Here is a 24465-nt window from a genome sequence, read left to right on the forward strand (position 1 = left end):
AGCTCCACGGCCAAGGGGTCCATCAGCCGGTCCGGGCAGCGGGCGGTCAAGGGGGTCGTTCAGCCCGACTGCCTGCCTCTCTTCCGTGGTTACATCCGAGCCAGGGTGTCCCTGGAGATGGAGCACGCGGTGTCCACCGGTACGCTCGCGGCTTTCCGCGAGAGGTGGGCGCCGGAGGGACTGGAGTGCATCATCACGCCCGGCAACCACATTTTAATTTGATCAAATAATGTAAAAAGTTTAATTGGTTTAATTTGTCAGTTTTAGTATCCCTTTTAAGGGGGACACTTGGATTATAGTTATCACTAAAATAGTTGTGATAGCGGCTCAACTCTACCTTGTCATTTCATAATATCTGCGTCTCGTAAATGTGAACTGGCACCAGTAAATCGCTCTTTCAATACTTCATTTCTTTTTGCAATGTTCAACAACTTGCATTTATATAGCGTCGTTAATGTAGTAAAACATTGCAAGTTGCTTCACAGAAAGCAAAATTGGACACTGAGCCACACAAGGACAGGGCAGGTGACAAATGCTTGGCGAAAGAGGTAGATTTTCAGAAGCATTTCAGAGAAGGAGAGGTTTAGGGAGACAATTCCAGAGCTTGGGGCCTAGGCAGCTGAAGGTACGGCCGCCAGTGGGAGAGCGATTAAAATCAGGCATGCGCAAAAGGCCAGAATTTTGAGGAGTGCAGAGATCTGGGAGGGTTGTGAGGCTGGAGGAGATTACAGAGATAGGGAGGGGGCGAGGCCATGGAGGGATTCGAAAACAAGGATGAGAATTTTAAAATTGAAGCGTTGCTTAACCGGAAACCAGTGTAGGTCAGCGAGCACAGGGGTGGTGGGTGAGAGGGACTTGGTGCGAGTTTTGAATGAGCTCAATTTTATGGTGGGTAGAATGTGGGAGGCAGGCCATGGCTGTGTTGGAATAGTCAAGTCTGGAGGTAACAAGGGAATGGATGAGGGCTTCAGCAGCAGATGAGCTGAGGCAGGGGCAGAGTCAGACGATGTTACGGAGCCAAATGCTTCATGGTGTATCCGCTCAATCCTATCTTGCGCCTTCATCATTTCAAAATATTTGCAGCCCACAGATGTGTTGGACAGCAATGCTGTGTAATTTCAAGCTCGGCTATTATGACTAAATTTGAACTCTGTTGGTTCAAAATTTGCCAAGGACAAGCGCAGGTAAGGAGCAAAAATACCAACAGGAAACGGCCATTCTAATTATATCCAACAGTATCACCTTATAAAAAGGAGACGGTCGCATGATATAAGGGAACAAAAAGAGAAGGATTCACATTGATACCGCGCTTTTTATATCCTCAGGGTGTTTCAAAGTGCTTCACAGCCAATTAAAGACTTTTGAAATGTAGTCACTGTTTTTCAGTTGGATAAGTTCCTCCTCTCAACTCTTCCTACTGATGATCTGACTGAGACTGAGACACAAACATCACAGCCACAGAGTCTGGGCCTACCCCTCTGAGGTGCAATGCATAAACACACCGTTCATAAGCTAAAGGTCCGATTTTCCCTGTGGATTCAGTCACATTTACACAGATCCGGAATTCCCTCCCTAAACCTCTCCGCCTCTCTCCCTCTCTCGCCACATTTACAGAAGGTGCAGCACCTGCCCTTTGACCTCCCACCGTCCAGGGCCCCAAACACTCCTTCCAGGTGAAACAGCGATTTACTTGTACTTCTTGCAATTTAGTATACTGTATTCACTGCTCACGATGGGGTCTCCTCTACACCTGGGGAGACCAAATGCAGATTGGCTGACCGCTTTGCAGAACACCTCCGTTCAGTCCGTAAGTGTGACCCTGAGCTCCCGGTTGTTTGTCACTTTAATTCCCCACTCCACTCCCACTCCGACCTCTCCGTCCTCGGCCTCCTACACTGCTCCAATGAAGCTCAGCGCAAGCTCGAGGAACAGTACCTCCGCTTCCGTTTAGGCACTTTACAGCCTTCTGGACTCAACATTGAGTTCAACAATTTCAGATCAGAACTTCTGCCCCCAACTTTTTGGACGGCAGCGGTTGCTGCTGATTTTACACCTCTGCTAGACCTGCCTTTTGCTTCTTTACTTGTAAAAAGATAGGGACAAAAGGTCATGGACCTGAAGCATTAACTCTGTTTCTCTCTCCACCTTCAAAAAGCTGCTGAGTATTTTCAGCATTTTCTGTTATTACACAGATCTAGAATGACGGTGTTGTCATTGGGACAATAGAGCTACAGGAAAAAAACATCAGACTAACATCTTTAAATTGCCCTTTCGATGTTTGATTTCTTACTGCACCGTTCAATAACTTGTATTTATATAGTGCTTTTACGTAGTAAAATGTCCCAATGTGCTTCATAGGAGCGTTAGCAAACAAAATTGAATGCCGAGCCATGTAAGGAGATATTAGGACAACGACCAAAAACAGATTACATCATGTTTGATGTTCGAAATGTAAGGGGAGCTAGATACTACATGAGAGAGAAGGGAACAGCAGGATATGGTGATGGGGGTGAGATGAAGAGGTGTGAGAGGAGGCTCGTGTGGAGCATAAACACCGGCACGGACCTGTTGGGCCCAATTGTCTGTTTCTGTGGGTAAATTCAATGTAAATTTTAAATTTTTTTTACCATCTTGGCAACACACTGATGTTTATAACCTGGATCAAATGTGTTCAGAGAGTTGTATAACGCTGAGGTGAAGTCCAGGTGTTTATTGGACACTGGAGGTCACAGGTTGTGGAATCCATTTCTGATGATCCGTTAAAGAGAGCCTCACAACATCAAAGTATATTGACTGAAGTCCAGTCCTTTTCCTGTAGCCCTTTTCCCCCAACGCACAAACCGTGCCCATCGACAACGCAGACATTCTAGATACCTAGCATCTGTGTAAATGAATCCACAGGGGAAATTGGACCTTTAGCTTATGGACGGTGTGTTTATGCATTGCACCTCAGAGGGGTAGGCCCAGACTCTGTGGCTGTGATGTTTGTGTGCAGAAAGTTTCCAGTCTCAGTCAGATCATCAGTAGGAGGAGTTGAGAGGAGGAACTTATCCAACTGCATTGGCCTGAAAAACAGTGACTACATTTCAAAAGTCTTTAATTGGCTGTGAAGCACTTTGGAACACCCTGAGGATATGAAAGTATCAATGTGAATCCTTCTCTTTTTGTTCCTTTATATCATGCGACTGTCTCCTTTTTATAAGGTCACACTGTCGGATATAATTAGAACGTGCCGTTGCCTGTTGGTATTTTTGCTCTTTACCTGCGCTTGGTTCTTGGCAAATTTTGAGCCAACAGAATTAAAATTTGGTGGTAATAGCCGAGCTTGAAATTATACTACATTGCTGTCCAACAAATTCCTTCACGTGTTAGTGCTCCTGCTGACAAATTCATAGTAGGTAGATGTCGCACAAGCAGAGATTTATCTCCATAACCGTTTATATTCCTGTGTGTTCAATGATTATCCCCGATAAAGCATGTTCATAGAATCATACAATAGAACAGCACAGAAGGAGGCTCTTTCGAAAAGCAATCCACTTAGTCCCACTCTCCCGCTCTTTCCCCATATCCCTGCAATTTTTCTCCTTCAAGTATTTATTCAATCCCCTACTGAATCTGTATCCACCACCCTATCGGGCAGTGCATTCCAAATCCTAACCACTCGTTGCGTAACAAGGTTTTTCCTCATGTCGCCTCTGGTTCTTCTGCCGATCACCTTAAACCTGTGCCCTCTGGTACTCAACCCTTTGGCCATTCGAAACAGTCTCTCTTTATTTACTGTGTCTAAACCCTTCATGATTTTAAACACCTCGATCAAATCTCCTCTTAGCATTCTCTGCTCCAAGGAGAACAAAGAATGACTTGCATTTATATAGCGCCTTTCACGACCACCAGACGTCTCAAAATGCTTTACAGCCAATGAAGTACTTAAAAAAAAAAGTGCAGTCACTGTTGTAATGCAGGAAACGCGACAACCAATTTGCACTCAAGCAAGCTCCCACAAACAGCAATGTGATAATGAGCAGATAATCTGTTTTTTGTTATGTTGATTGAGAGATAAATATTGGCCAGGACTCCGGGGATAACTTCCCTGTTCTTCTTTGAAATAGTGTCATAGGATTTTTTACGTTCACTTGAGAGAGTAGATAGACCCTCGGTTTAACATCTCATCTGAAAGACGGCACCTCCGGCAGTGCAGCACTGCACTGGAGTGTCAGCCTAGATTTATGTGCTCAAGGCCCTGGAGTGGGACTTGAACCCACAACCTTCTGACTCAGAGGCGAGAGTGCTACCCACTGAGCCACAGCTGACACTATTAGCTGCTCCAGTCTATCCAATTAACTGTAATCCCTCATCACTGGAACTGTTTAAGTAAATCTCTTCTGTACCTTCTTTTTAAAAAAAAAATTTCAATTTCGGTTGAGAATCTCTCAAAGGAGCTTGTGAGTTCTCATTCCAAAATGTTATTTCTTGTAGTCTGCAGTTGAACGTTTACTTGTCTAAAACAAAAGACAATTTCAGTGTTTTTGATGGGTTTTATTTTTTGAGTTGCTCGCGCTTTAAACCGTAATCTGTAAATCTGGGTGCAAACTCAAATTTAGAAGAGGGGGGAAGATGAACTGACAAGTTTAGATTTAACTACTTTACACAGAAAGTGGTGACTAAACAGCGCACACATGCCAGGGAGGCAACAGGGATGGATAGTGGGGTAAACTTCAGAGAGAACTGGATAAATATATGATGGAGCAAGTGAATAAGGGATGTTGGAGATAGTAGTGGATGCGATAATCTTCTGATTTTAGTTGTGGCTAGTTGGACTGCAATGGTTTTTTTCCCCTTTTGTGCATTCCATTGCTGCCAAAAGTAAGAAACAAAGAAATACTTGCATTTATATAGCATCTTTCACAACCTCAACCTCCCAAAGTGCTTCACAGCCAGTTAAGTACTTTATGAAGTGCAGTCACTGTTGTAGTATAGGCAAATGCAGCAGTTATTTGTGTACAGCCACCACAAACAGCAATGGGATATTGTGTTTAAGTGATCTTGGTTGAGGGATAAATGCTGGCCAGGACATCAAACTCCTCTGCTTTTCTTCAAAGAGTGCCGTGGATGTTTTACGTGCACCAGAGAAGGTAGGTGAGGCCATCTCATTGGAAAGATGGCACCTCCGACTGTGCGACTCTCGCTCAGCACTCTCTGTGCTGATAGCTTGATGTATATGCTCGAGTCTCTGAAATGGGGCACTAACCTTCTGACTCGGAGGCGAAAGAGCTACCATTGGTTTGAGGCTGACACTTTGTGTGCTGAAAGTTAAAATCGTTCTCTCTCATACGTGAGAGTTGAAAGTGAAATTTGTTTTCATACTTTCGATTTAGTTCCCAATAGGCATGAGTCCAATGCACAAAACCACTACCAAATTGACCATTAAAAAGCTGTCAGCAAAGGCAGGCCTCTGACATATCTGGTGACCTTGAACCCCTCGGCTCTCGAGGCGAAAAATAATGTTTTCTTTACACTGCCGAAGGATCTGAAGCTTCTCTCACTTCTTTTTTCAGGGACTGCTCACTGGCTCTGACGTAGATAAGGGGTCATGACCACATCGCAGCCCTCCACCCTGGGGGAGCTCCAGCTGTATCGGGTCCTTCAGCGGGCAAATCTCCTCGTGTACTACGACGCTTTCATCCAGCAGGGAGGCGACGACGTCCAGCAGCTCTGTGATGCTGCGGAGGAGGAATTTCTGGAGATCATGGCCCTCGTGGGCATGTCTACCAAGCCGCTGCATGTCCGTCGCCTCCAGAAGGCCCTGCAGGATTGGATTACCAACCCCACCGCCTTCAACCAGCCCCTCACCAAGCTGCCGACAAGCAGCATCCCCATCGCCAAGATCTCCGAACTGAACACGGCCAGCCCCGGCTCAGCCCAGGAACACCAGGCACGGCTGGTGACGGGCTTGGCCGGCGCCTCGGAGATCGGCAACAACCACGCCTCGCCGCGGCTGACCGAGACCTCCAGCCAGACGGAGCCGGTGGCAGGGGCCCACCAGCTGCCCAGCATCTCCAGCGTCATGGCAGTGTCCAAGGAGGGGCCCCACTCCCCGCCCAAGGACGGCCCCTCCCTGCCCCTGACCCAGGATGTCATCCAGATCATCGGCGGATGTGCCGAGCGCCTGATCCAGACTGTGCCCCGGATGGAGCCCAAGGAGCTGGAGTGCGTTTTCATCAGCAACAAGAAGATGGCCAAAACGCTGGGGCACATCTTTGAGATGGGCGAACAGGAGTCACAAAAGGAGGACGAAATCCGGAAGTTCAGCGCGATCTACGGGAGGTTTGACTCCAAGCGGAAAGATGGAAAAAATCTTACGTTGCACGAGGTACAGTAACCATTTTCTACATGACCATATTTGTTCCCCTTTGCCCAAATATATAATGATGCCTGTAATGTATGTACCTGTGAGTATACTCACAGGTTTGTTGAGTTGGGAGTGGCTTTAGCCAGTCACGTGATGTTCACAGGACTCAATAAAACCCCAGCCAGTTGGGTTTGGGGGATCCACGATGAGGCAGGTGGTTGTGAGCCTGGTGGATGAACTGGTAATGTGTAGTGTGATTGTTAAACCTTTGGCTAATAAACCAACTAGTTCTTAATAGCAAGGTGTTGCTATGAATTCTTAAGCAAATAACTCATGTGCGTAAATCAGGGGTGGCATTAGAATCACCAAGCAACCTGTGACGAGCAGATTCAGTGATATGTTTGTCTAGTTAAATGTAAAGGGTCCCAAACCAAACCTTTTGCACAGGGAAGATGAGCATTGACCCCCGGTCTATATACATTTCATTGTGTAGTCGCTATATTGACTGCGAGATTCCTGGATCAATCTTCCCTGCTACAAAGTGTGTTTAAACATCAGAAATCAGTTTAAACAACAGACAATCTCTCACGGCATTGTGTCACGGTAGGTCAGATGTTACTGTGTTTTATAACAGCAGCGTTATACCATGTAAGGCGCAAGGTTTCATTGGCCTGCTAAGGCGGAGCTGTGTTTACATTTGGTTTTTACCCTTTAAGGACATAAAGCCTAATTGCTGTAAGGAATAGGGACATTTAGAGTTTAATTGCTGCATGGTGAGGAACCTGTTTAAATTGCCAGGTCTTTGTAAATATCAGGCCCCGGCTCAATTTGCAAAGTTGTCTCAGCAGTAGCTAATAACCTGTAATTGTCCTCAGCAAGAAATAATTGAATTTCCTCTCACTATCTCTAATCTCCTTCAGTGCTACAATCCTCAGAAAACTCGGCGCTCCTTCAATTCTAGCCTCTTGCGCATCCCCGATTTCCTTCACCTCTCCATTGGTGGCTGTATCTTTAGCTGCCTCGACTCTAAACTCTGGAATTCCCTCCCTAAACCTCTCTGCCTCTCCTCCTTTAAGACGCTCCTTAAAACATACCCCACCTGTCCTAATATCTCCTTATGTGGCTCGGTGTCCAATTTTAACTGGTAACACTCCTTGGCATGTTTTACTACGCTAAATAAATGTTATTGAGTTTATTTCTCATTCCTGTGTACTTTTTTAAAGATTGTTCAGTGGATTTGTGGTGCTTTTTTTTAACAAATTTGGACAGACACTTGCAAACCTCATACAAAGATCTTACTGTATTCAGCAAGTGTAACATGCGGTTCTAATACTAACATGTAATATTGAATATGACTACAAGCTTTTCAAAATTCACTTGTCTGCACAGGGGGCACTGTGCCCGGCAGACTATGTCAGCCGCAGGTTTGATCCCCAGTCTGTGCTGTTGGAGTTGACCATCGCTGGCAAAGTACAATTTTTCCAATTGGCCTCAGCTACCCATGGTTAGAGAGAAGATAAATCAGGCCGGGTTCCCTCCCTTGATAAATATCCAGTCTTCCCCATCCGGTGAGGACAAGATCAGGACAAACTGTGACAGCCCTATGGTCGAATAGTTGGGAGCCAATCGCCGACTGGGCCCTTGCTGAAGAAAAGAAAGACTTGCATTTATATAGCGCCTTTCACGACCAGCGGACGTCTCAAACTGCTTTACAGCCAGTGAAGTACTTTTGAAGTGTAGTCACTGTGGGAAACACGGCAGGCAATTTGCGCACAGCAAGCTCCCACAAACAGCAATGTGACAATGACCAGATAATCTGGGTTTTTTTGTTATGTTGATTGAGGGATAAATATTGGCCAGGACACCGGGGAGAACTCCCCTGCTGTTCTTCGAAATAGTGCCATGGGATCTTTTATGTCCACCTGAGAGGGCAGACAGGACCTCGGTTTAACGTCTCATCCGAAAGACGGCTTCTCCAGCAGTCCTGCGCTCCCTACGCATTGCACTGGCGTGTCAGCCTAGATTTTTATACTCCAGTCCCTGGAGTGGGACTTGAACCCACAACCTCCTGACACTGAGCCACAGCTGACACTTAAGCCTGCCTACATAACTTCCCAAATAATTCATAATATGTGGAGTATTGTGGGATATCGCTGAAAGTCCTGAGGATACTTTGTACGTGTAAAAAAAAACTCTTTCTTTTCTTTCCCTTGGGCTTGGGGACTGGAGAACTGCTGCAAATCATGGATCCAGTCCATAGGAGAAAGCTCTGCCACCTGTATCCTAACTCACAACCTTTCACCCGTGGATCACCCCTGTGCTCGCTGTTTAAGCAACGCCTCAATTTTAAAATTCTCACTCTTGTTTTCAAATCCCTCCATGTCCTCGTCCCTCCCTATCTCTGTAACCTCCTCCAGCACCCCCCCCCCGCCCCCCCGAGATATCGGCACTGCTCCAATTCTGGTCTCTTGATCATCCGCAATTGTAATCTCGCCGCCATTGGGAGCCGTGCCTTCAGCTGCCGGGGTCCTAAGCTCCAGAATTCCTTCCCACAAACCTTTGCGCCTCTCTACCTTGCTTCTCCTTTCAGTCACTCCTTGAAACATACCTCTTAGACCAAGCTTTTGATCACCAGACGTGGCTCAGTCTCAAATTTTGTCCGATAACGCTCCTGCGAAGCATCTTGGGACGTTTCACTATGTTAAAGGCGCTATATAAATGCAAGTAACTGTTGAAAAGGGGGAGAAATTGCAAAACAAAAACAGTGATTTTTTTGCGTACACCCGTGCCAAGTCCTGTTTATTTTTGTGCTGTCATCAGAGTTTCGGTGAAAATATTGTTAATCTCCTGAATTTAGATTCCCTGAGTCACAGGATTAACTCTGCTGTGTTATAACATGAGTCGAGAATTATTAGATTTTTAAAAAGTATTAAACATTCTGTCGTTTCACCCAAAACAATGTAGACAGAAATTGTTAGCAAGAAAGAAAGAGAGAATGAGCATTTTTACGGCATCTTTCACAACCTCAGGACATCCCAAAGCCCTGTACAGCCAATGAAGGCTGATCACTGTCGCAATACAGGAAACGTGGCAGACGATTCGCGCACAGCAAGATCCCGCAAACAGCAACGAGATAAATGACCAGCTCGTCACTAGGTCCCAGCACCTCGTGTTGGGACTCTTGCTTTTCCCTGGACGAGAATAAGCGGGAATGTGTTTCGATTCGTCGCTTCAGTAAACGCACTGAAAGATGTTTGAAGAGCGTTGTGACTCTGCCGCTAATGCGCAGGGGCAGTGTGTGTGTGTGTGTGTGTGTGTGTGTGTGTGTGTGTGGCGCAGTCAGCAGTTTCAGGGTTAATGTTGCAACAGTTTAAAGGAAGTCACGAGGTGGCAGCGGTAATTTATTTCACTTCAAAAAAAAAAAATCATTTTTAAGTCATGATTTACTTCAATGGCAGTCGGGAGGCCCAACGAGGGCCGTAACCCGACATAACGGGCTGTCACGTCTAGTGTGGAAACCGCTAGTTTTCTCTCCTTCAACTTCGAAGCTTTTGTGAGGAAGAAAACAAGAGCCTTGTGTATAATTCACATCCTTCAGGCTGTTGCCGAATCGGTCATACCTTTAAATCGACCATTTTGAAACCCATCCCCAAAGCTGAGAAAGGCTCGAGGTAATGAGTAAAAACAGACCCAAGAAAATGAGTCAGAGCGTTCGAGAGAATTTCCACAGCCCTCAGCACTGCTTACCCCGTGCATTGAGAAACATGTTCAATACGTGCCTCTGTGTATATTCACAGCTCAGTACCACAATTCAAATGGCTTCTTCCCCTTTTCTTCTTTATAGTCTTTTCCTGTTCTCCTCCCCCCCGCCCCCTCTCCTGCCCCCCCACCCCTTCCTCCCCCCACCCCCTCACCCCCTCCCCTCTCCTCCCCCCCACCCCTTCCTCCTCCCCACCCCCTCACCTCCTCCCCCCCTCACCTCCTCCCCCCTCCCCTCTCCTCCTCCCCCCTCCCCTCTCCTTCCCCCCCACCCCCTCTCCTCTCTCCTCCCCCCCACCCCTTCCTCCTCCCCACCCCCTCTCCTCCCCCCCACCCCTTCCTCCCCCCCACCCCTTCCTCCTCCCCACCCTCTCCCCTCTCCTCCCCCCCACCCCTTCCTCCTCCCCACCCCCTCACCTCCTCCCCCCCTCCTCCTCCCCCCTCCCCTCTCCTCCCCCCCACCCCTTCCTCCTCCCCACCCCCTCACCTCCTCCCCCCTCCACTCTCCTCCTCCCCCCTCCCCTCTCCTTCCCCCCCACCCCCTCTCCTCTCTCCTCCCCCCCACCCCTTCCTCCTCCCCACCCCCTCTCCTCCCCCCCACCCCTTCCTCCTCCCCACCCCCTCACCTCCTCCCCCCTCCCCTCTCCTCCTCCCCACCCCCTCTCCTCCCCCCCACCCCTTCCTCCTCCCCACCCCCTCACCTCCTTCCCCCCTCCTCCTCCCCCCTCCCCTCTCCTCCCCCCCACCCCTTCCTCCTCCCCACCCCCTCACCTCCTCCCCCCCTCCTCCTCCCCCCTCCCCTCTCCTCCCCCCCACCCCTTCCTCCTCCCCACCCCCTCACCTCCTCCCCCCTCCCCTCTCCTCCTCCCCCCTCCCCTCTCCTTCCCCCCCCCACCCCCTCTCCTCTCTCCTCCCCCCCACCCCTTCCTCCTCCCTCCCCCCCTCTCCTCCCCCCCTCCCCTCTCCTCCCCCCCACCCCTTCCCTCCTCCCCCCCACCCCTTCCTCCCCCCCACCCCCTCTCCTCCCTCACCCCTCTCCTCCTCCCTCAGCCCTCTCCTCCTCCTCCCCCACCCCCTCTCCTCCTCCCCCCCACCTCCACCCCACCCCCTCTTCTCCTCCCACCCCCCTGAACAGAAATGTCACCCGTCTTCAAGGCAATTCTTTTGTCCTTTCACCCAAATAACCATTTTCCATGTGCGGGTTTAGACATTGAATGTTTGTGGACTATTTGGCCATGGAGCACATCACAGATTGGGCTGATCCTATGGTCAGCCAATGTCTACACACAGGTCATCAGGGATCACCGGAAAGTAATCTGGAGCCGGAAATCTGTCTGATTGTTGTCCCCCTTCCCTACCCCAGAGATACTGAGTGAGGTCAGTTGTGAGCAGCTAACACAGCACCGACTGTTTGGTCTGAATAGCTCAGTAATACACGGGGTGATGCATTTACACACTGAGCTATCTGCGGGGCCGGATGTACGTTCCGTGTGCCCTCTGAGTTCACAAGGACATTCTTGCTATTGAGGGAGTGCAGCGAAGGTTCACCAGACTGATTCCCGGGATGGCAGGACTGACATATGAGGAGAGACTGGATCGACTGGGCCTTTATTCACTGGAGTTTAGAAGGATGAGAGGGGATCTCATAGAAACATTTAAAATTCTGATGGGACTGGACAGGTTGATGCGGGAATAATGTTTCCTGATGTTGGGGAAGTCCAGAACCAGGGGTCACAGTCTAAGGATAAGGGGTAAGCCATTTAGGACTGAGATGAGGAGAAACTTCTTCACTCAAAGAGTTGTTAACCTGTGGAATTCCCTACCGCAGAGAGTTGTTGCCAGTTCATTGGATATATTCAAGAGGGAGTTAGATATGGCCCTTACGGCTAAAGGGATCAAGGAGTATGGAGAGAAAGCAGGAAAGGGGTACTGAGGTGAATGATCAGCCATGATCTTATTGAATGGTGGTGCAGGCTCGAAGGGCCGAATGGCCTACTCCTGCACCTATTTTCTATGTTTCTATGTCTCCACCATTTACAGTGTCAGCCTCTTTCTGAGTCCCACTCCACTTTCCTCAGAAGGTTGTGGGTTCAAGTCCCACTCAGGAACTTGAGCACATAAACCCAGGCTGATATTCCAGTGCGGTACTGAGGGAGTGTTGCAATGTTGGAGGTGCCATCTTTCGGATGAGACGTTAAAACCAAGGTCCTGTCTGCTCTCTCAGGTAGGCGTAAAAGACCTCATGGCACTATTTCGAAGGAGTTATCCCCGTGTCCTGACTAACATTTATCCCTCAATCAACATAACAAAACAGATATTCTGGTCATTATCACATTGCTGTTTGTGGGAGCTTGCTGTGCGCAAATTGGCTTCTGCATTTTGTGCTATGTTCACAACAAAGGATGAAACTGAGTACTGTGTACAATGAGCGAGTGTAACCCTAGCTCCTTTAATAAGACTCCAGAGTGCAGGTACCTCATGGGTGGCCTGCTTATATACCGTGCTCCCAAGGGATGCTGGGATCCCTTGGGACTCCAGCAGGTAGGCCCTCTGGTGGTGATGTAATACAGGTTACATGGGGTTAAATACATAACATCACTCCCCCGTGAAGTCAACAGTACACTTATTTACAGGGTGAGACGATCTGGGGCTTTACGCTCCCTTGTCGATTGTCTCAGTACAAATGCGAGTGTGGGTGGGTTGGTCAGTTCTTCACTGGGCTGCTGGGCAGCTGGGGATGGTGAGTTCGGCTTCGTGGTCAACCATGATGTCGGTTGCCACTTGCGTGTGTGTTGGAGGGTCAAAGTTGGTGGTGTCTTCTTCGGGTTGTTTGTAGCTGTTGGTGAACCGCAACTTGATTTGGTCGAAATGTTTTCTGTCCATTGTTTGTCCATTGGCCAATTTCACCTGAAACACCCTACTCCCCTCTTTGGCTGTGACCGTACCAGCGAGCCATTTGGGACCATGTCCATAACTGAGCACAAACACAGGATCATTGACCTCAATATCGCGTGACCCATTTGCACGGTCATGGTACACACTTTGTTGATGCCGCCTGCCCTCCACGTGATCATCGAGATCAGGGTGGACAAGAGAGAACCTTGTTTTGAGCGCCCTTTTCATGAGCAGCTCGGCTGGGGGAACCCCGGTGAGTGAGTGGGGTCTGGTGCGGTAACTGAGCAACATTCGGGACAACCAGGTCTGCAGGGAGCCTTCCAACACATGTTTCAAGCTTTGCTTGATGGTCTGAACTGCCCGTTCTGCCTGGCCATTGGATGCGGGCTTGAACGGAGCAGATGTGACGTGTTTGATCCCATTGCGGGTCATGAATTCCTTGAATTTACCACTGGTGAAGCACAGCCCATTGTCGCTGACTAGGACATCAGGCAAGCCATGTGTGACAAACATGGCTCGTAGGCTTTCAATACTGGCCGTGGACGTGCTTACAGACATTATCGCACATTCAATCCATTTTGAGTAAGCGTCCACGACAACCAAAACCATTTTGCCTAGAAATGGGCCCGCATAGTCCACGTGGATCCTTGACCACGGTTTGGAGGGCCACGACCACAAACTTAGCGGTGCCTCTCTGGGCGCATTGCTCAGCTGAGAGCAAGTGTTGCACTGGCGCACGCATGACTCTAAATCTGAGTCGATGCCAGGCCACCACACATGGGATCTGGCAATGGCTTTCATCATTACGATGTCTAGGTAGGTGCTGTGCAGTTCACATATGAACGTATCGCTGCCTTTCTTGGGCAAGACCACACGATTACCCCACAACAGACAGTCCGCCTGCAGGGACAACTTGTCTTTGCACTTGTGGAACGGCTTAATCGCCTCCTGCGTCACCGCTGGGACACTGGACCAACTCCCATGGAGGACACAGTTTTTTTACCAAGGACAGTAAAGGATCCTGGCTGGTCCGGGCCCTGACCTGGCTGGCCGTAACAGGGGACTTTTCGTTCTCGAATGCCTCCATGACCATGAGCAAGTCTGCAGGCTGTGCCATTTCCACCCCGGTGGTGGGCAATGGCAGCCGACTGAGAGCATCAGCGCAGTTCTCTGTGCCCGGTCTGTGACGGATTACATAGTTGTATGCCGACAGCGTGAGTGTCCATCTTTGGATGCGGGCAGAGGCATTGATGTTAATCCCTTTGCTCTCAGAGAACAGCGATATGAGTGGCTTGTGGTCAGTTTCAAGCTCAAACTTGAGGCCAAGTAAGTACTGGTGCATTTTCTTTACCCCGTAAACGCACGCCAGAGCCTCTTTTTCAATCATGCTGTAGGCCCTTTCGGCAAGTCTTCGAGGACCAGGCCCTGCGGACGGTGTACGAAGCGAAGAAGGCCGCGCTGAAGGACCTGCAGTTCGTCGGGTCCCGAGGCGCGGTCGTGAGGTCGCGGATCCGGTTCCTACGGGATCTGGACCGCGGCTCCCCCTTCTTCTACTCGCTGGAAAAAAGACAGAGTGTCCGTAAGCAGCTCTTGACGCTGCTGGCCGACGACGGCTCTCTCATCTCGGATCCGGAGGGCGTCAACAACAGGGCCCGTGAATATTACGGGGCTCTGTTCTCTCCGGATCCGTCCAGCGAGGAAGTGCGTAGAGTTTTGTGGGAGGACCTGCCGAAGGTCGGCCCGGAGGGCGCCGAAAATCTGGAAGCTCCACTAAGCCTGGCGGAGCTGACCGGTGCCCTCGCCCGGCTCTCGAGGGGAAAATCCCCGGGGCTGGACGGGCTGACCGTGGAGTTCCACAGGGCATTCTGGGACGTCCTGGGGAGCGACTACGCGCGGGTCCTGGGGGAAAGTCTGGCGACCGGGGAGATGCCCCTCTCTTGGCGCAGGGCAGTCATCGTCCTGCTGCCTAAGAAGGGCGATCTCCGCCTCCTTAAGAACTGGCGCCCGGTCTCCCTCCTCAGCACGGACTACAAAATCTTCGCCAGGGCGATGTCTGCTCGCCTTGGTGCCGTGCTGGACCACATGATCCACCCCGACCAGTCATACACGGTCCCGGGCCGGACAATCCACGATAACATCCATCTGGTCCGGGACCTCATCCATCATTCCCAGGAGGCTGGTCTATCGGTCGCCTTCCTATCTCTCGACCAAGAGAAGGCGTTCGACAGGGTGGATCACGACTATCTGCTCGGAACTCTGCGCGCTTTCGGGTTCGGGACGCATTTCGTCGCCCGGATCCGACTTTTGTACGCCGCCGCGGAGTGTCTGATTAAGGTTAACGGGTCCTTGACGGCGCCCCTTCGCTTTAGGAGAGGGGTGCGCCAGGGATGCCCCATGTCCGGCCAGTTATACGCCGTTTGCGTGGAGCCTTTCCTGCGCCTCTTGCGGACGAGGTTGACGGGACTGGCTCTGCAAGGGCCGGGCGTGGAGGTCGTCCTCTCGGCTTACGCCGATGACGTGCTCCTCGCGGTAGAGGATCCCGCTGACCTGCGGAGGATGCGTGAGTGCCAGGAGATTTACTCGGCCGCATCCTCCGCCAGGATCAACTGGGAGAAATGTTCCGGACTCCTGGTGGGTCAGTGGCGGGTGGACTCCCTGCCGGAGGAGCTCAGGCCTTTTGCCTGGAGCACGACTCATCTCCTCTATCTGGGAGTCTACCTTAGCCCCGACGAGGAAGCCTGGCCGGCGAACTGGCAAGAGCTGGAGGCCAAGGTCGCCGCTTGCCTAGGGCGCTGGACAGGACTGCTCCGAGTGCTGTCCTACAGGGGTCGAGCGCTAGTCATAAACCAGCTGGTGGCCGCAATGTTGTGGTACCGGCTGGTCACTTTGACCCCTCCCCCTGTGTTTGTCGCCAAGATACAGAAGAAGCTGGTGGACTTCTTCTGGAACAACAGGAAGCACTGGGTCTCTGCCGCGGTCTTGAGTCTCCCGCTTGAGGAGGGCGGTCAGTCGTTGGTGTGCGTCAGCGCCCAGCTCGCGACTTTCCGTCTTCAGACCCTGCAGAGATACCTTTACGTCGAGCCCCCTCCTAGGTGGCGTGCTCTGGCGACGTATTTCTTCCGCCAGCAGCACGGCCTCAACTACGACTCGCAGCTCCTGTTTGTGAGCCTGGGGGGTGCCAGGACCGCCCTCCGGGAGCTGCCTGTCTTTTACAGGGAACTCATCAGGGTCTGGAACAAAGTCTCCACCAAGCGCAGCTCTCCGCCGGCTGGAGTGGCGGCTGTCCTGCAGGAGCCGCTGCTCGGGAATCCGTACCTCCACGACCGAGGTTTTATGTGGCGGTCGGAAGAGAGGGCTGTGGCTGGTGAGGTGACCAGGGTCAGGGACCTGCTCGATGGCGGAGGAGCGGGCTGGATGGCGCCAGACACGCTGGCACGGCGCCTAAATTCGGCAGACGTCCGCCGCGTGGCCGATGCCATCGAGTCGCTGAAAACAGCTCTGGGCCCTGACTCCGTTAGGTGTGTCGAGGAGGCTCAAGCACGTGGGGAGATCCCGTCTGAACTGACCCCCGTCCGGACGAAATTCCTCATCGGCGCCAAACCCCGGAACCTCCCTCGGGAGCCGGCGCCTCACAACTTGAGCCGCCTCGGGGAAATCCCCTCCGTGCCTTTCAGTTCTGTGCGGAGGGGTTTCCTGTACGGGCTGTTCCTGCACACCCTCAACTTTGCCATCCTCGCCTGCCGTCCGGACACGCCATGGCGTACCATCTTGCCGTCCGGAGGAGGCGGGGGTCCCTGATGGAGGGCACTCTACACGGGAGTCCTCCCACTATTTATCGGGGACTTGGCCTGGAGGGTGGTGCACGGAGCAGTCCCGTGCAGCAAAATTTTTAAGCCGGTTCACGGGCTCCCAGGCCGCCTGCAATTTCTGCGGTCTGGAGGAGTCGGTGTTCCATGTTTTTACCGAATGCACGAGGTTGCAGCCCCTGTTTTATTATTTGAAGGGGCTGTTCCTGAAATTCTGGTTGCACTTCAGTCCCACACTCCTGACCTTTGGGCACCCTGTGCGGAGGGGAGCGGGTAGGTCCGAGGGCCTCCTCGTAGGACTGCTCCTGGGCACGGCCAAGGGGGCCATCAGCCGGTCCAGGCAGCGGGCGGTCGAGGGGGTCGTTCAACCTGACTGCCTGCCTCTCTTCCGCGCCTACATCCGGGCCAGGGTGTCCCTGGAGATGGAGCACGCGGTGTCCACCGGTACGCTCGCGGCCTTCCGCGAGAGGTGGGCGCCGGAGGGACTGGAGTGCATCATCACGCCCGGCAACCAAATTTTAATTTGATTTTATGTTTTAAAGTTTAATTTGTTTTAATTGCCGGGGTTTTAGTGTTCCCCTCCCCTTTAAAAGGGGGCACTTGTAAAATATATGGTTTTAATGCCCCCCCCCAAATTTTTTTTTAAAAAACACAAAAAAAAACATTTATTAGAAAAAAGGGCAGTTAAGTGTCTGGAGTGTGCCCCAGATCGAGGGGCACTTGATCTAATGTCTATTTTGTTCCCCCCCCCCCAAAAGAGTTGTAGGCCCTTTCGGCCTTGGACAAACTCCTGGATGCATAAGCGACCGGTGGCAAGATCCCCGATTCGTTAGCCTGTTGTAACACACACCCGACCCCGTATGACAACGCATCGCAAGCTAGCATTAATCTTTTACAAGGGTTATACAGGACAAGCAGTTTGTTTGAACACAACAGATTTCTGGTTTTCTTAAAGGCAGCCTCTTGTGAATTCCCCCATATCCAGTCGTCTCCCTTGCGCAGTAGCACATGTAAGGGTTCTAGCAGGATGCTTAACCCAGGTCGGAAATTACCGAAATAGTTAAGGAGTCCCAGGAATGACTGCAGCTCCGTCACGTTCTGTGGTCTCGGCACGTACTTGATGGCCTCCGTCTTGCCGTCAGTGGGTCTGATGCTGTCTTCCCAAGAACTCGACCTCCTGCGCCTGGAAAACACACTTCGAGCGTTTCAACCTGAGCTCCACGTGATCAAACCGACTAAGAACCTCTTCCAGATTCTTCAAGTGCTCAATGGTGTCCCGACCTGTAATCAGTATGTCGTCCTGGAAAACCACAGTGTGAGGAACCGACTTTAGCAGGCTCTCCATGTTCCATTGAAAGATTGCCGCGGCCGACCGAATCCCGAATGGGCACCGGTTATAGATGAACAAACCTTAGTGCGTGTTGATGCAGGTGAGGCCTTTCGAAGACTCCTCCAGCTCCTGCGTCACGTAGGCCGAGGTCAGGTCCAGCTTGGTGAACATCTTCCCTCCAGCCAGGGTTGCGAATAGGTCGTCAGCCTTGGGTAGCGAGTACTGGTCCTGTAACAAAAAACGGTTAATCGTTACTTTATAGTCCCCACAAATTCTGACCATGCTGTCCTCTTTAAGTACCGGGACAATCGGACTGGCCCACGTGTTGAATTCCACCGGCGCAATGGTGCCTTCTCGCTGCAGCCTGTCCAGCTCAATTTCCACTTTCTCACGCATCATGTACGGTACCGCCCGTGCCTTGTGGTGGATGGGTCGCGTACCAGGAACCAAATGGATCTGCACCTTCGCCCCTGAGAAGCTTCCAATGCCTGGCTCGAACAACGATGGGAACTTGCTCAGAACCTGGGCACATGAGGCGTCGTCGATGGACGAAAGCGCTCGGGTGTCATCCCAGTTCCAGCGGAATTTTCCCAGTCAGCTTCTGCCAAACAATGTGGGGCCATCCCCTGGCACAATCCACAGCGGGAGTTCGTGCACTGCTCCATCATAGGAGACTTTGACTTCTGCACTGCCAATTACAGGGATTAGTTCCTTGGTGTGAGTCCTTAGTTTGGTGTGAATGGGGCTGAGCTTGGGCCTGTGTGCCTTTTTGCCCCACAGCCTGTCAAAGGCCTTTTTACTCATTATGGACTGACTCGAACCCATGTCCAGTTCCATTGAAACTGGAATACCGTTCAGTTCAACTTTCAACATTATTGGTGGACATTTCGTGGTGAATGTGTGTACCCCGTACACTTCTGCTTCCTCGGTACGAGTCTCCAATTCAGCCTGATCCCCAGGGGATCGATTTTCCTCTGCAACGTGGTGGTTTGCAGGGTTTGCAGCTCGCCTGCACATTCGCTGGAGGTGTCCCATTGTTCTGCAGCCGTTGCACGTATAGTGCTTGAAGCGGCATTGATGGGGCCGTGATCACCGCCACAGCACCAACAAGGTGTTAACTGCCTCACATTAACCATTGATGGCAGACTCTGGGTCATCTGAGGTCGGGCAGCAGCAGCCGGCGTGTACGTTCTGCCATGTGTATTCCTGCTCGAAACCGACATTACTTTATGCACAGTACTGGCCGAAACTTCTTTACTCTGCGAAACCTGTTTGGTGTTGTCGCTGGTGGAAATAAATGCCTGGGCTACTGTTATGGCTTTACTTAGATTCGGAGTTTCAACAGTCAACAGTTTGTGAAGGATTGCCTCATGGCCAATGCCCAGTACAAAAAAGTCTCGGAGCATTTGTTCTCGGAATCCCTCAAACTCACAATGTCCTGCGAGGCGCCTTAGTTCGGCGACGTAGCTCGCCACTTCTCGACCCTCTTATCATTGACACGTGTAGAACCGATATCTCGCCACCAAAACGCTTTCCTTAGGATTTAGGTGCTCCCGGACCAGCGTACACAATTCTTCATAGGGTTTCCCTGTTGGTTTTGCCGGAGCTAGGAGGTTTTTCATGAGGACATAGGTTGTTGCCCCACAGACAGAAGGATCGCCCTTCGTTTGGTAGCGTTCCCGTCCCCTTTCAGCTCGTTGACCACGAAGTATTGGTCGAGTCTCTCCATGAAGGCCTCCCAATCGTCCCCTTCTGAGAACTTTTCCAGGATACCAACTATGCTTTGCATTTTTGCGCCGTTGTTCGTTACCTCGTCGCCAATTGCTATGCTCACAACAAAGAATGAAACTGAGTACTGTGTACAATGAGCAAGTGTGACCTTAGCTCCTTTAATAAGACTCCAGAGTGCAGGTACCTCGTGGGTGGCCTGCTTATATACTGTGCTCCCAAGGGATGCTGGGATCCCTTGGGACTCCAACAGGTAGGCCCTCTGGTGGTAGTGTAATACAGGGTGCAAGGGGTTAAATACATAACATTTTCTACATTACAACAGTGACTACAGAGACATGGACGATGTACAGAAGACACCTCAAGTCGCTGGAGAAATACCACCAGCGATGTCTCCGCCAGATCCTGCAAATCCCCTGGGAGGACAGACGCACCAACATCAGTGTCCTCACTCAGGCTAACATCCCCAGCACTGACTACACTCGATCAGCTTCGCTGGGCAGGCCACTTAGTCCGCATGCCAGACAAGAGACTCCCCAAGCAATTGTTCTACGTGGAACTCCTTCATCGCAAACGAGCCAAAGGTGGGCAGCGGAAACGTTACAAGGACACCCTCAAAGCCTCCCTGGTAAAGTGCGACATCACCACTGACACCTGGGAGTCCCTGGCCGAAGACCGCCCTCGGTGGAGAAAGTGCATCCGGGAGGACGCTGAGCTCTTCGAATCTCAACGCCGCGAGCGTGAAGAGGTCAGGCGCAGGCAGTGGAAGGAGCGTGCGGCAAATCAGTCCCACCCCCCTGCCCCACCCCGACGGATATCAGTCCCACCTGTGACTGGGTCTGTGGCTCTCATGTTGGACTGTTCAGCCACCAAAGAACTAATTTTAGGAGTGGAAGCAAGTCTTCCTCGACTCCGAGGGACTGCCCATGATGACACTCCAGAAGTACTTAATTGGCTGCAAAGAGCTTTGAGATGTCTGGTGGCCATGAAAGGCGCTATACAAATGCAAGTCTTTCTTTTTTCTTTCATTTTAATTCAGATTCCAAAGGCTGACATCTGTGAACTGGTTCTGGCATTTAGCCTGCTAAATCTGGCTGCCTACCTAAATATCAGCGGTACACTATTGATCCCTGAAAACTTGAGTCTATGGGCCCGATATTCACAGGGAGTTGCGGGGGGAGGTGGCGGCAGGGGTTGGGAAGTTATAGCAGAAATGCGGGTAACACATGGGGCCTGCCGGATTTGACGGCCGGACCTCGCTTTGTTTTCTCTTGTTTGCCGGTCGACAGCCAGCAGTTCGGGAGGTTGCCGGGCTGTTGGGCGGGAAGGCCTGTGCTGGGGAGTCTCGAGCAAGACCCAGCGTTCCTGGCCCACAAGCAAGTGCTTGAAAAGCACGTCCCTGCTGGACCCGGCAGTTCCCCGTCCCCTTCAGCTGCCGGGTTTCCCCGAGCCCCGGGAAAAGTTCAGATCTGAGGCACGCAGCCTCATTAACAGATTTAAATTACTGACCGTGTTACTCGCCCCCCCCCACAAGTGTCTACTGCTGGGATAAGGGAGCCAGATTTAATACTGAAAACAAGAGCTGGCAGTTTCCTGGAATTTGAATTGAAACGGGGCCAATATAAAAGCATTTATTATCTGTGAACATCTTTCCTCAGAAATTAATTAAGTCGAAAGTTATTTTAATGGTTATGATTGCCTGTTTTATATGTTAATGTATGTAGGTTAGTAGCCCAGGGAACAGATACATTCAATCACTCCAATTGCTTACACCGTTAAGATGGGTTCAAAATTCTCATCCTTGTTTTCAAATCCCTCCATGGCCTGGCCCCTCCCTATCTCTGAAATCTCCTCCAGCCCCACAAACGTTTGGTCGCCTGCGCTAATTTCTACTTATGCTGCTCGGTGTAAAACTATTTTAATCTCTTTAACACTCCTGTGAAGCGCCCTGTGGGACATTTCACTATGTTAAAGGCGCTGTATAAATATAAGTTGTTGTTGTTGAGATAATTGTGGGGAGATATTAATATCCCGTTGTTCCCACCTTTCTTCACAAGGTGAGAGTCGGGTTGTGCTCTCAGCTGGTTGGCACACTTCAAAGGCATGGCAGTAACTGGAGCTGAAACGTTTAGGGATTAAATAGCCAGGCTTAGTGAACTTAGCACTTCAGGAATAAATCCAGCAGTGTGACAATTGAAGTTTTATCAGCTTCATACAGTCGGAAATGAAAAAAAGAAAGAACTTGCATTTATGGACACAGTTATTTGCACTGTCAAAATGGCCGTATTGTCTCTGATTGGCTCTCCATTATCACATGACCTGATTGCTGATTGGTCTCCTTGGAGGATAAGCCACACCCAGAGGTTTCTCTGGAATGTGTACCTGGAACAGCCCAGCCCAAGTTCTGAGTGACTTTGCAAAGTGTAATTCGATCCATTGTGACTTCAGTCAGAGAGGATAGATCTCCAGCATCCCAGCAAAAGCCTCCAAGTTCCAGCCAAAGTACTTTGTCCCAGTGCAAGTGCATGCCTCCCTCAGCCCAAGTTCCTTACCCCCCCCCCCCCCCCCGCCGTCAGCTCAAGTTCATGACCTTACCCCCCAGCTGTAGATGGGGCATTGTGTGTAGGTCATGGATTATTAACAGGTTTATTGGGTATGAAGTGAATAGTGAGTGTCGTAACTTCTGGATTTCATCCACTCCCTTGTAACACACTCACCAAGTTTCCCAAGAAATCTCCCCCCCTCCCCGTGTCTCTCTCTCTTCCCCCACCTCCCCCCGTGTCTCTTTCCCCCTGTATCTCTTTCCGCACCGTATCTCTTCCCCCCCCTTGTCTCTCTACCCACCCCCCCTTGGCTCTCTACCCCCCCCCCTTGGCTCTCTCTCTTCTCCCCCCCAAACCCGTGTCTCTCTCTCTCTCTCTCTCTCTCCCCGCCCGCCACCTCTCTTCCCCCCCACCCCTCGCTACCTCTCTTCACCCCCTCCCCCGTGTCTCTCTCCTTCCCCCTCCCCCTGTCTTTCTCCCCTCTCCCCCCCGCCGCCTCTTCCCCCCCCCTCCCCCACCCCCAGCCCCCCCCACCACTCGTCCGCTTGCCTCTCTCTCCCTCGCCCCCCACCTCTCTCTCTCTCCCCGCCACCTCTCTCTCTCTCTCCCTCACCACCTCTCTCTCTCTCTCTCCCCCCACCTCTCTCTCCCCCCCACCTCTCTCCCCCCCCCCCACATCTCTCTCCCCCCCCACCTCTCTCTCCCCCCCCCACCTCACTCTCTCTCCCCCCCACCTCTCTCTCTCTCCCCCCCACCTCTCTCTCTCTCCCCCCACCTCTCTCTCTCTCCCCCCCACCTCTCTCTCCCCCCCCCACCTCTCTCTCTCCCCCCCCACCTCTCTCTCTCCCCCCCCCACCTCTCTCTCTCCCCCCCCCACCTCTCTCTCCCCCCCACCTCTCTCTCTCCCCCCCCCCCACCTCTCTCTCTCTCTCCCCCCACCTCTCTCTCCCCCCCCACCTCTCTCTCTCTCTCTCCCCCCCACCTCTCTCTCTCTCTCTCCCCCCCACCTCACCTCTCTCTCCCTCGCCCCCCACCTCTCTCTCCCCCGTTCCCCCAGCCGAAGCTCAGAGGATCAGTATGCATTTCGGTCGCAGACTTGGAGGAACAACGTGGTCAATTGCGAAGCCCCACTTCTGGTTCTGGTTTTGGGCGGGAGGTGTCGGGGGTGGAGAAGGACAGAAAAAAACGTAGTGCAAGTAGTCACAATGTGCATTTGTATAGCGCCTTTCGCGACCTCGGGACGTCCCAAAGCACTTTCCAGCCAATGATTCTTTTATTGGAATGTAGGAATCGCGGCAGTCAGTTTGCGCACAGCAAGCTCTCACAAACAGCAATGAGACAACCGCCGGTTAATCTGTTTTTTAGTGATGTTGGCCAGAGCACCGGGGAAAAGTCCCCTGCTCATCTTTGAAATGGTGCCATGGGATCTTTTATGTCCATCTGGGCAGGCGGGGCCTCAGTTTAACATCTCATCCAAAAGACGGCATCTCCAATACTTCATTTGAGCCGGTCTGCATTGTGGCCTTCATTGACGGGCTAATCAGATTGCAGAAAATTGATAATTGAAAGGCTTCCATTTTCTTGAACATAGATTGGATGCTTATTGCTTTGTTGGAACATCATCAATAACAATTTAACAAGTTGAGAAGAAAATGTTCTATGTTTCCCCATGTGGAGAGGAAACATTCTTGCTACAGGGTGTATGTGAATCCCTATTTAACTGGGGGAGGCATTACAGTATAGTGACCAAGTTTGTACAGTGTACCAAGTCACCACGGGAAAAATAGCACTTAAGCCAATACACTTTAATGTGTGATGTTAGTAATTAATCATGACGCGACAACCACCAGTAATAGATCTGTAATGTCCAGTACGTCACCCTCCTGTTACACAGTTCACAATCCTCTTTCCAGATGCAGCCCGAGTTTGGAAGGAGACAATCAATTATTGTATTACTGGCCATTTTGCGCCCAGTTCAAATGAATGTAGTGTGATCATTTCAGACACTCGCCTTTGGAAAGAAAGACTTGCATTTAGATCACATATCTCAGAAAG

At 51.2% G+C, this 24465-nt stretch overlaps 1 protein-coding gene across 6 annotated transcripts in view; it reads left to right on the plus strand.

The window, feature by feature from the left end:
• The window catches only part of LOC139233781 (NGFI-A-binding protein 1-like), an 81718-nt gene that overhangs the window by 20179 nt on the left and 37074 nt on the right, over positions 1-24465 (plus strand). For all 6 annotated transcript variants that reach the window (XM_070864295.1, XM_070864296.1, XM_070864294.1 and 3 more), the window contains exon 2: positions 5556-6370. In XM_070864295.1, the coding sequence (XP_070720396.1) occupies positions 5591-6370 (780 nt within the window). In that variant the 5' untranslated portion in view covers positions 5556-5590. The remainder of the gene's footprint in view (positions 1-5555; positions 6371-24465) is intronic.

Source organism: Pristiophorus japonicus, chromosome 21 (genome assembly GCF_044704955.1).
Source record: "Pristiophorus japonicus isolate sPriJap1 chromosome 21, sPriJap1.hap1, whole genome shotgun sequence".
NCBI classification, from domain to species: Eukaryota; Metazoa; Chordata; class Chondrichthyes; family Pristiophoridae; genus Pristiophorus; species Pristiophorus japonicus.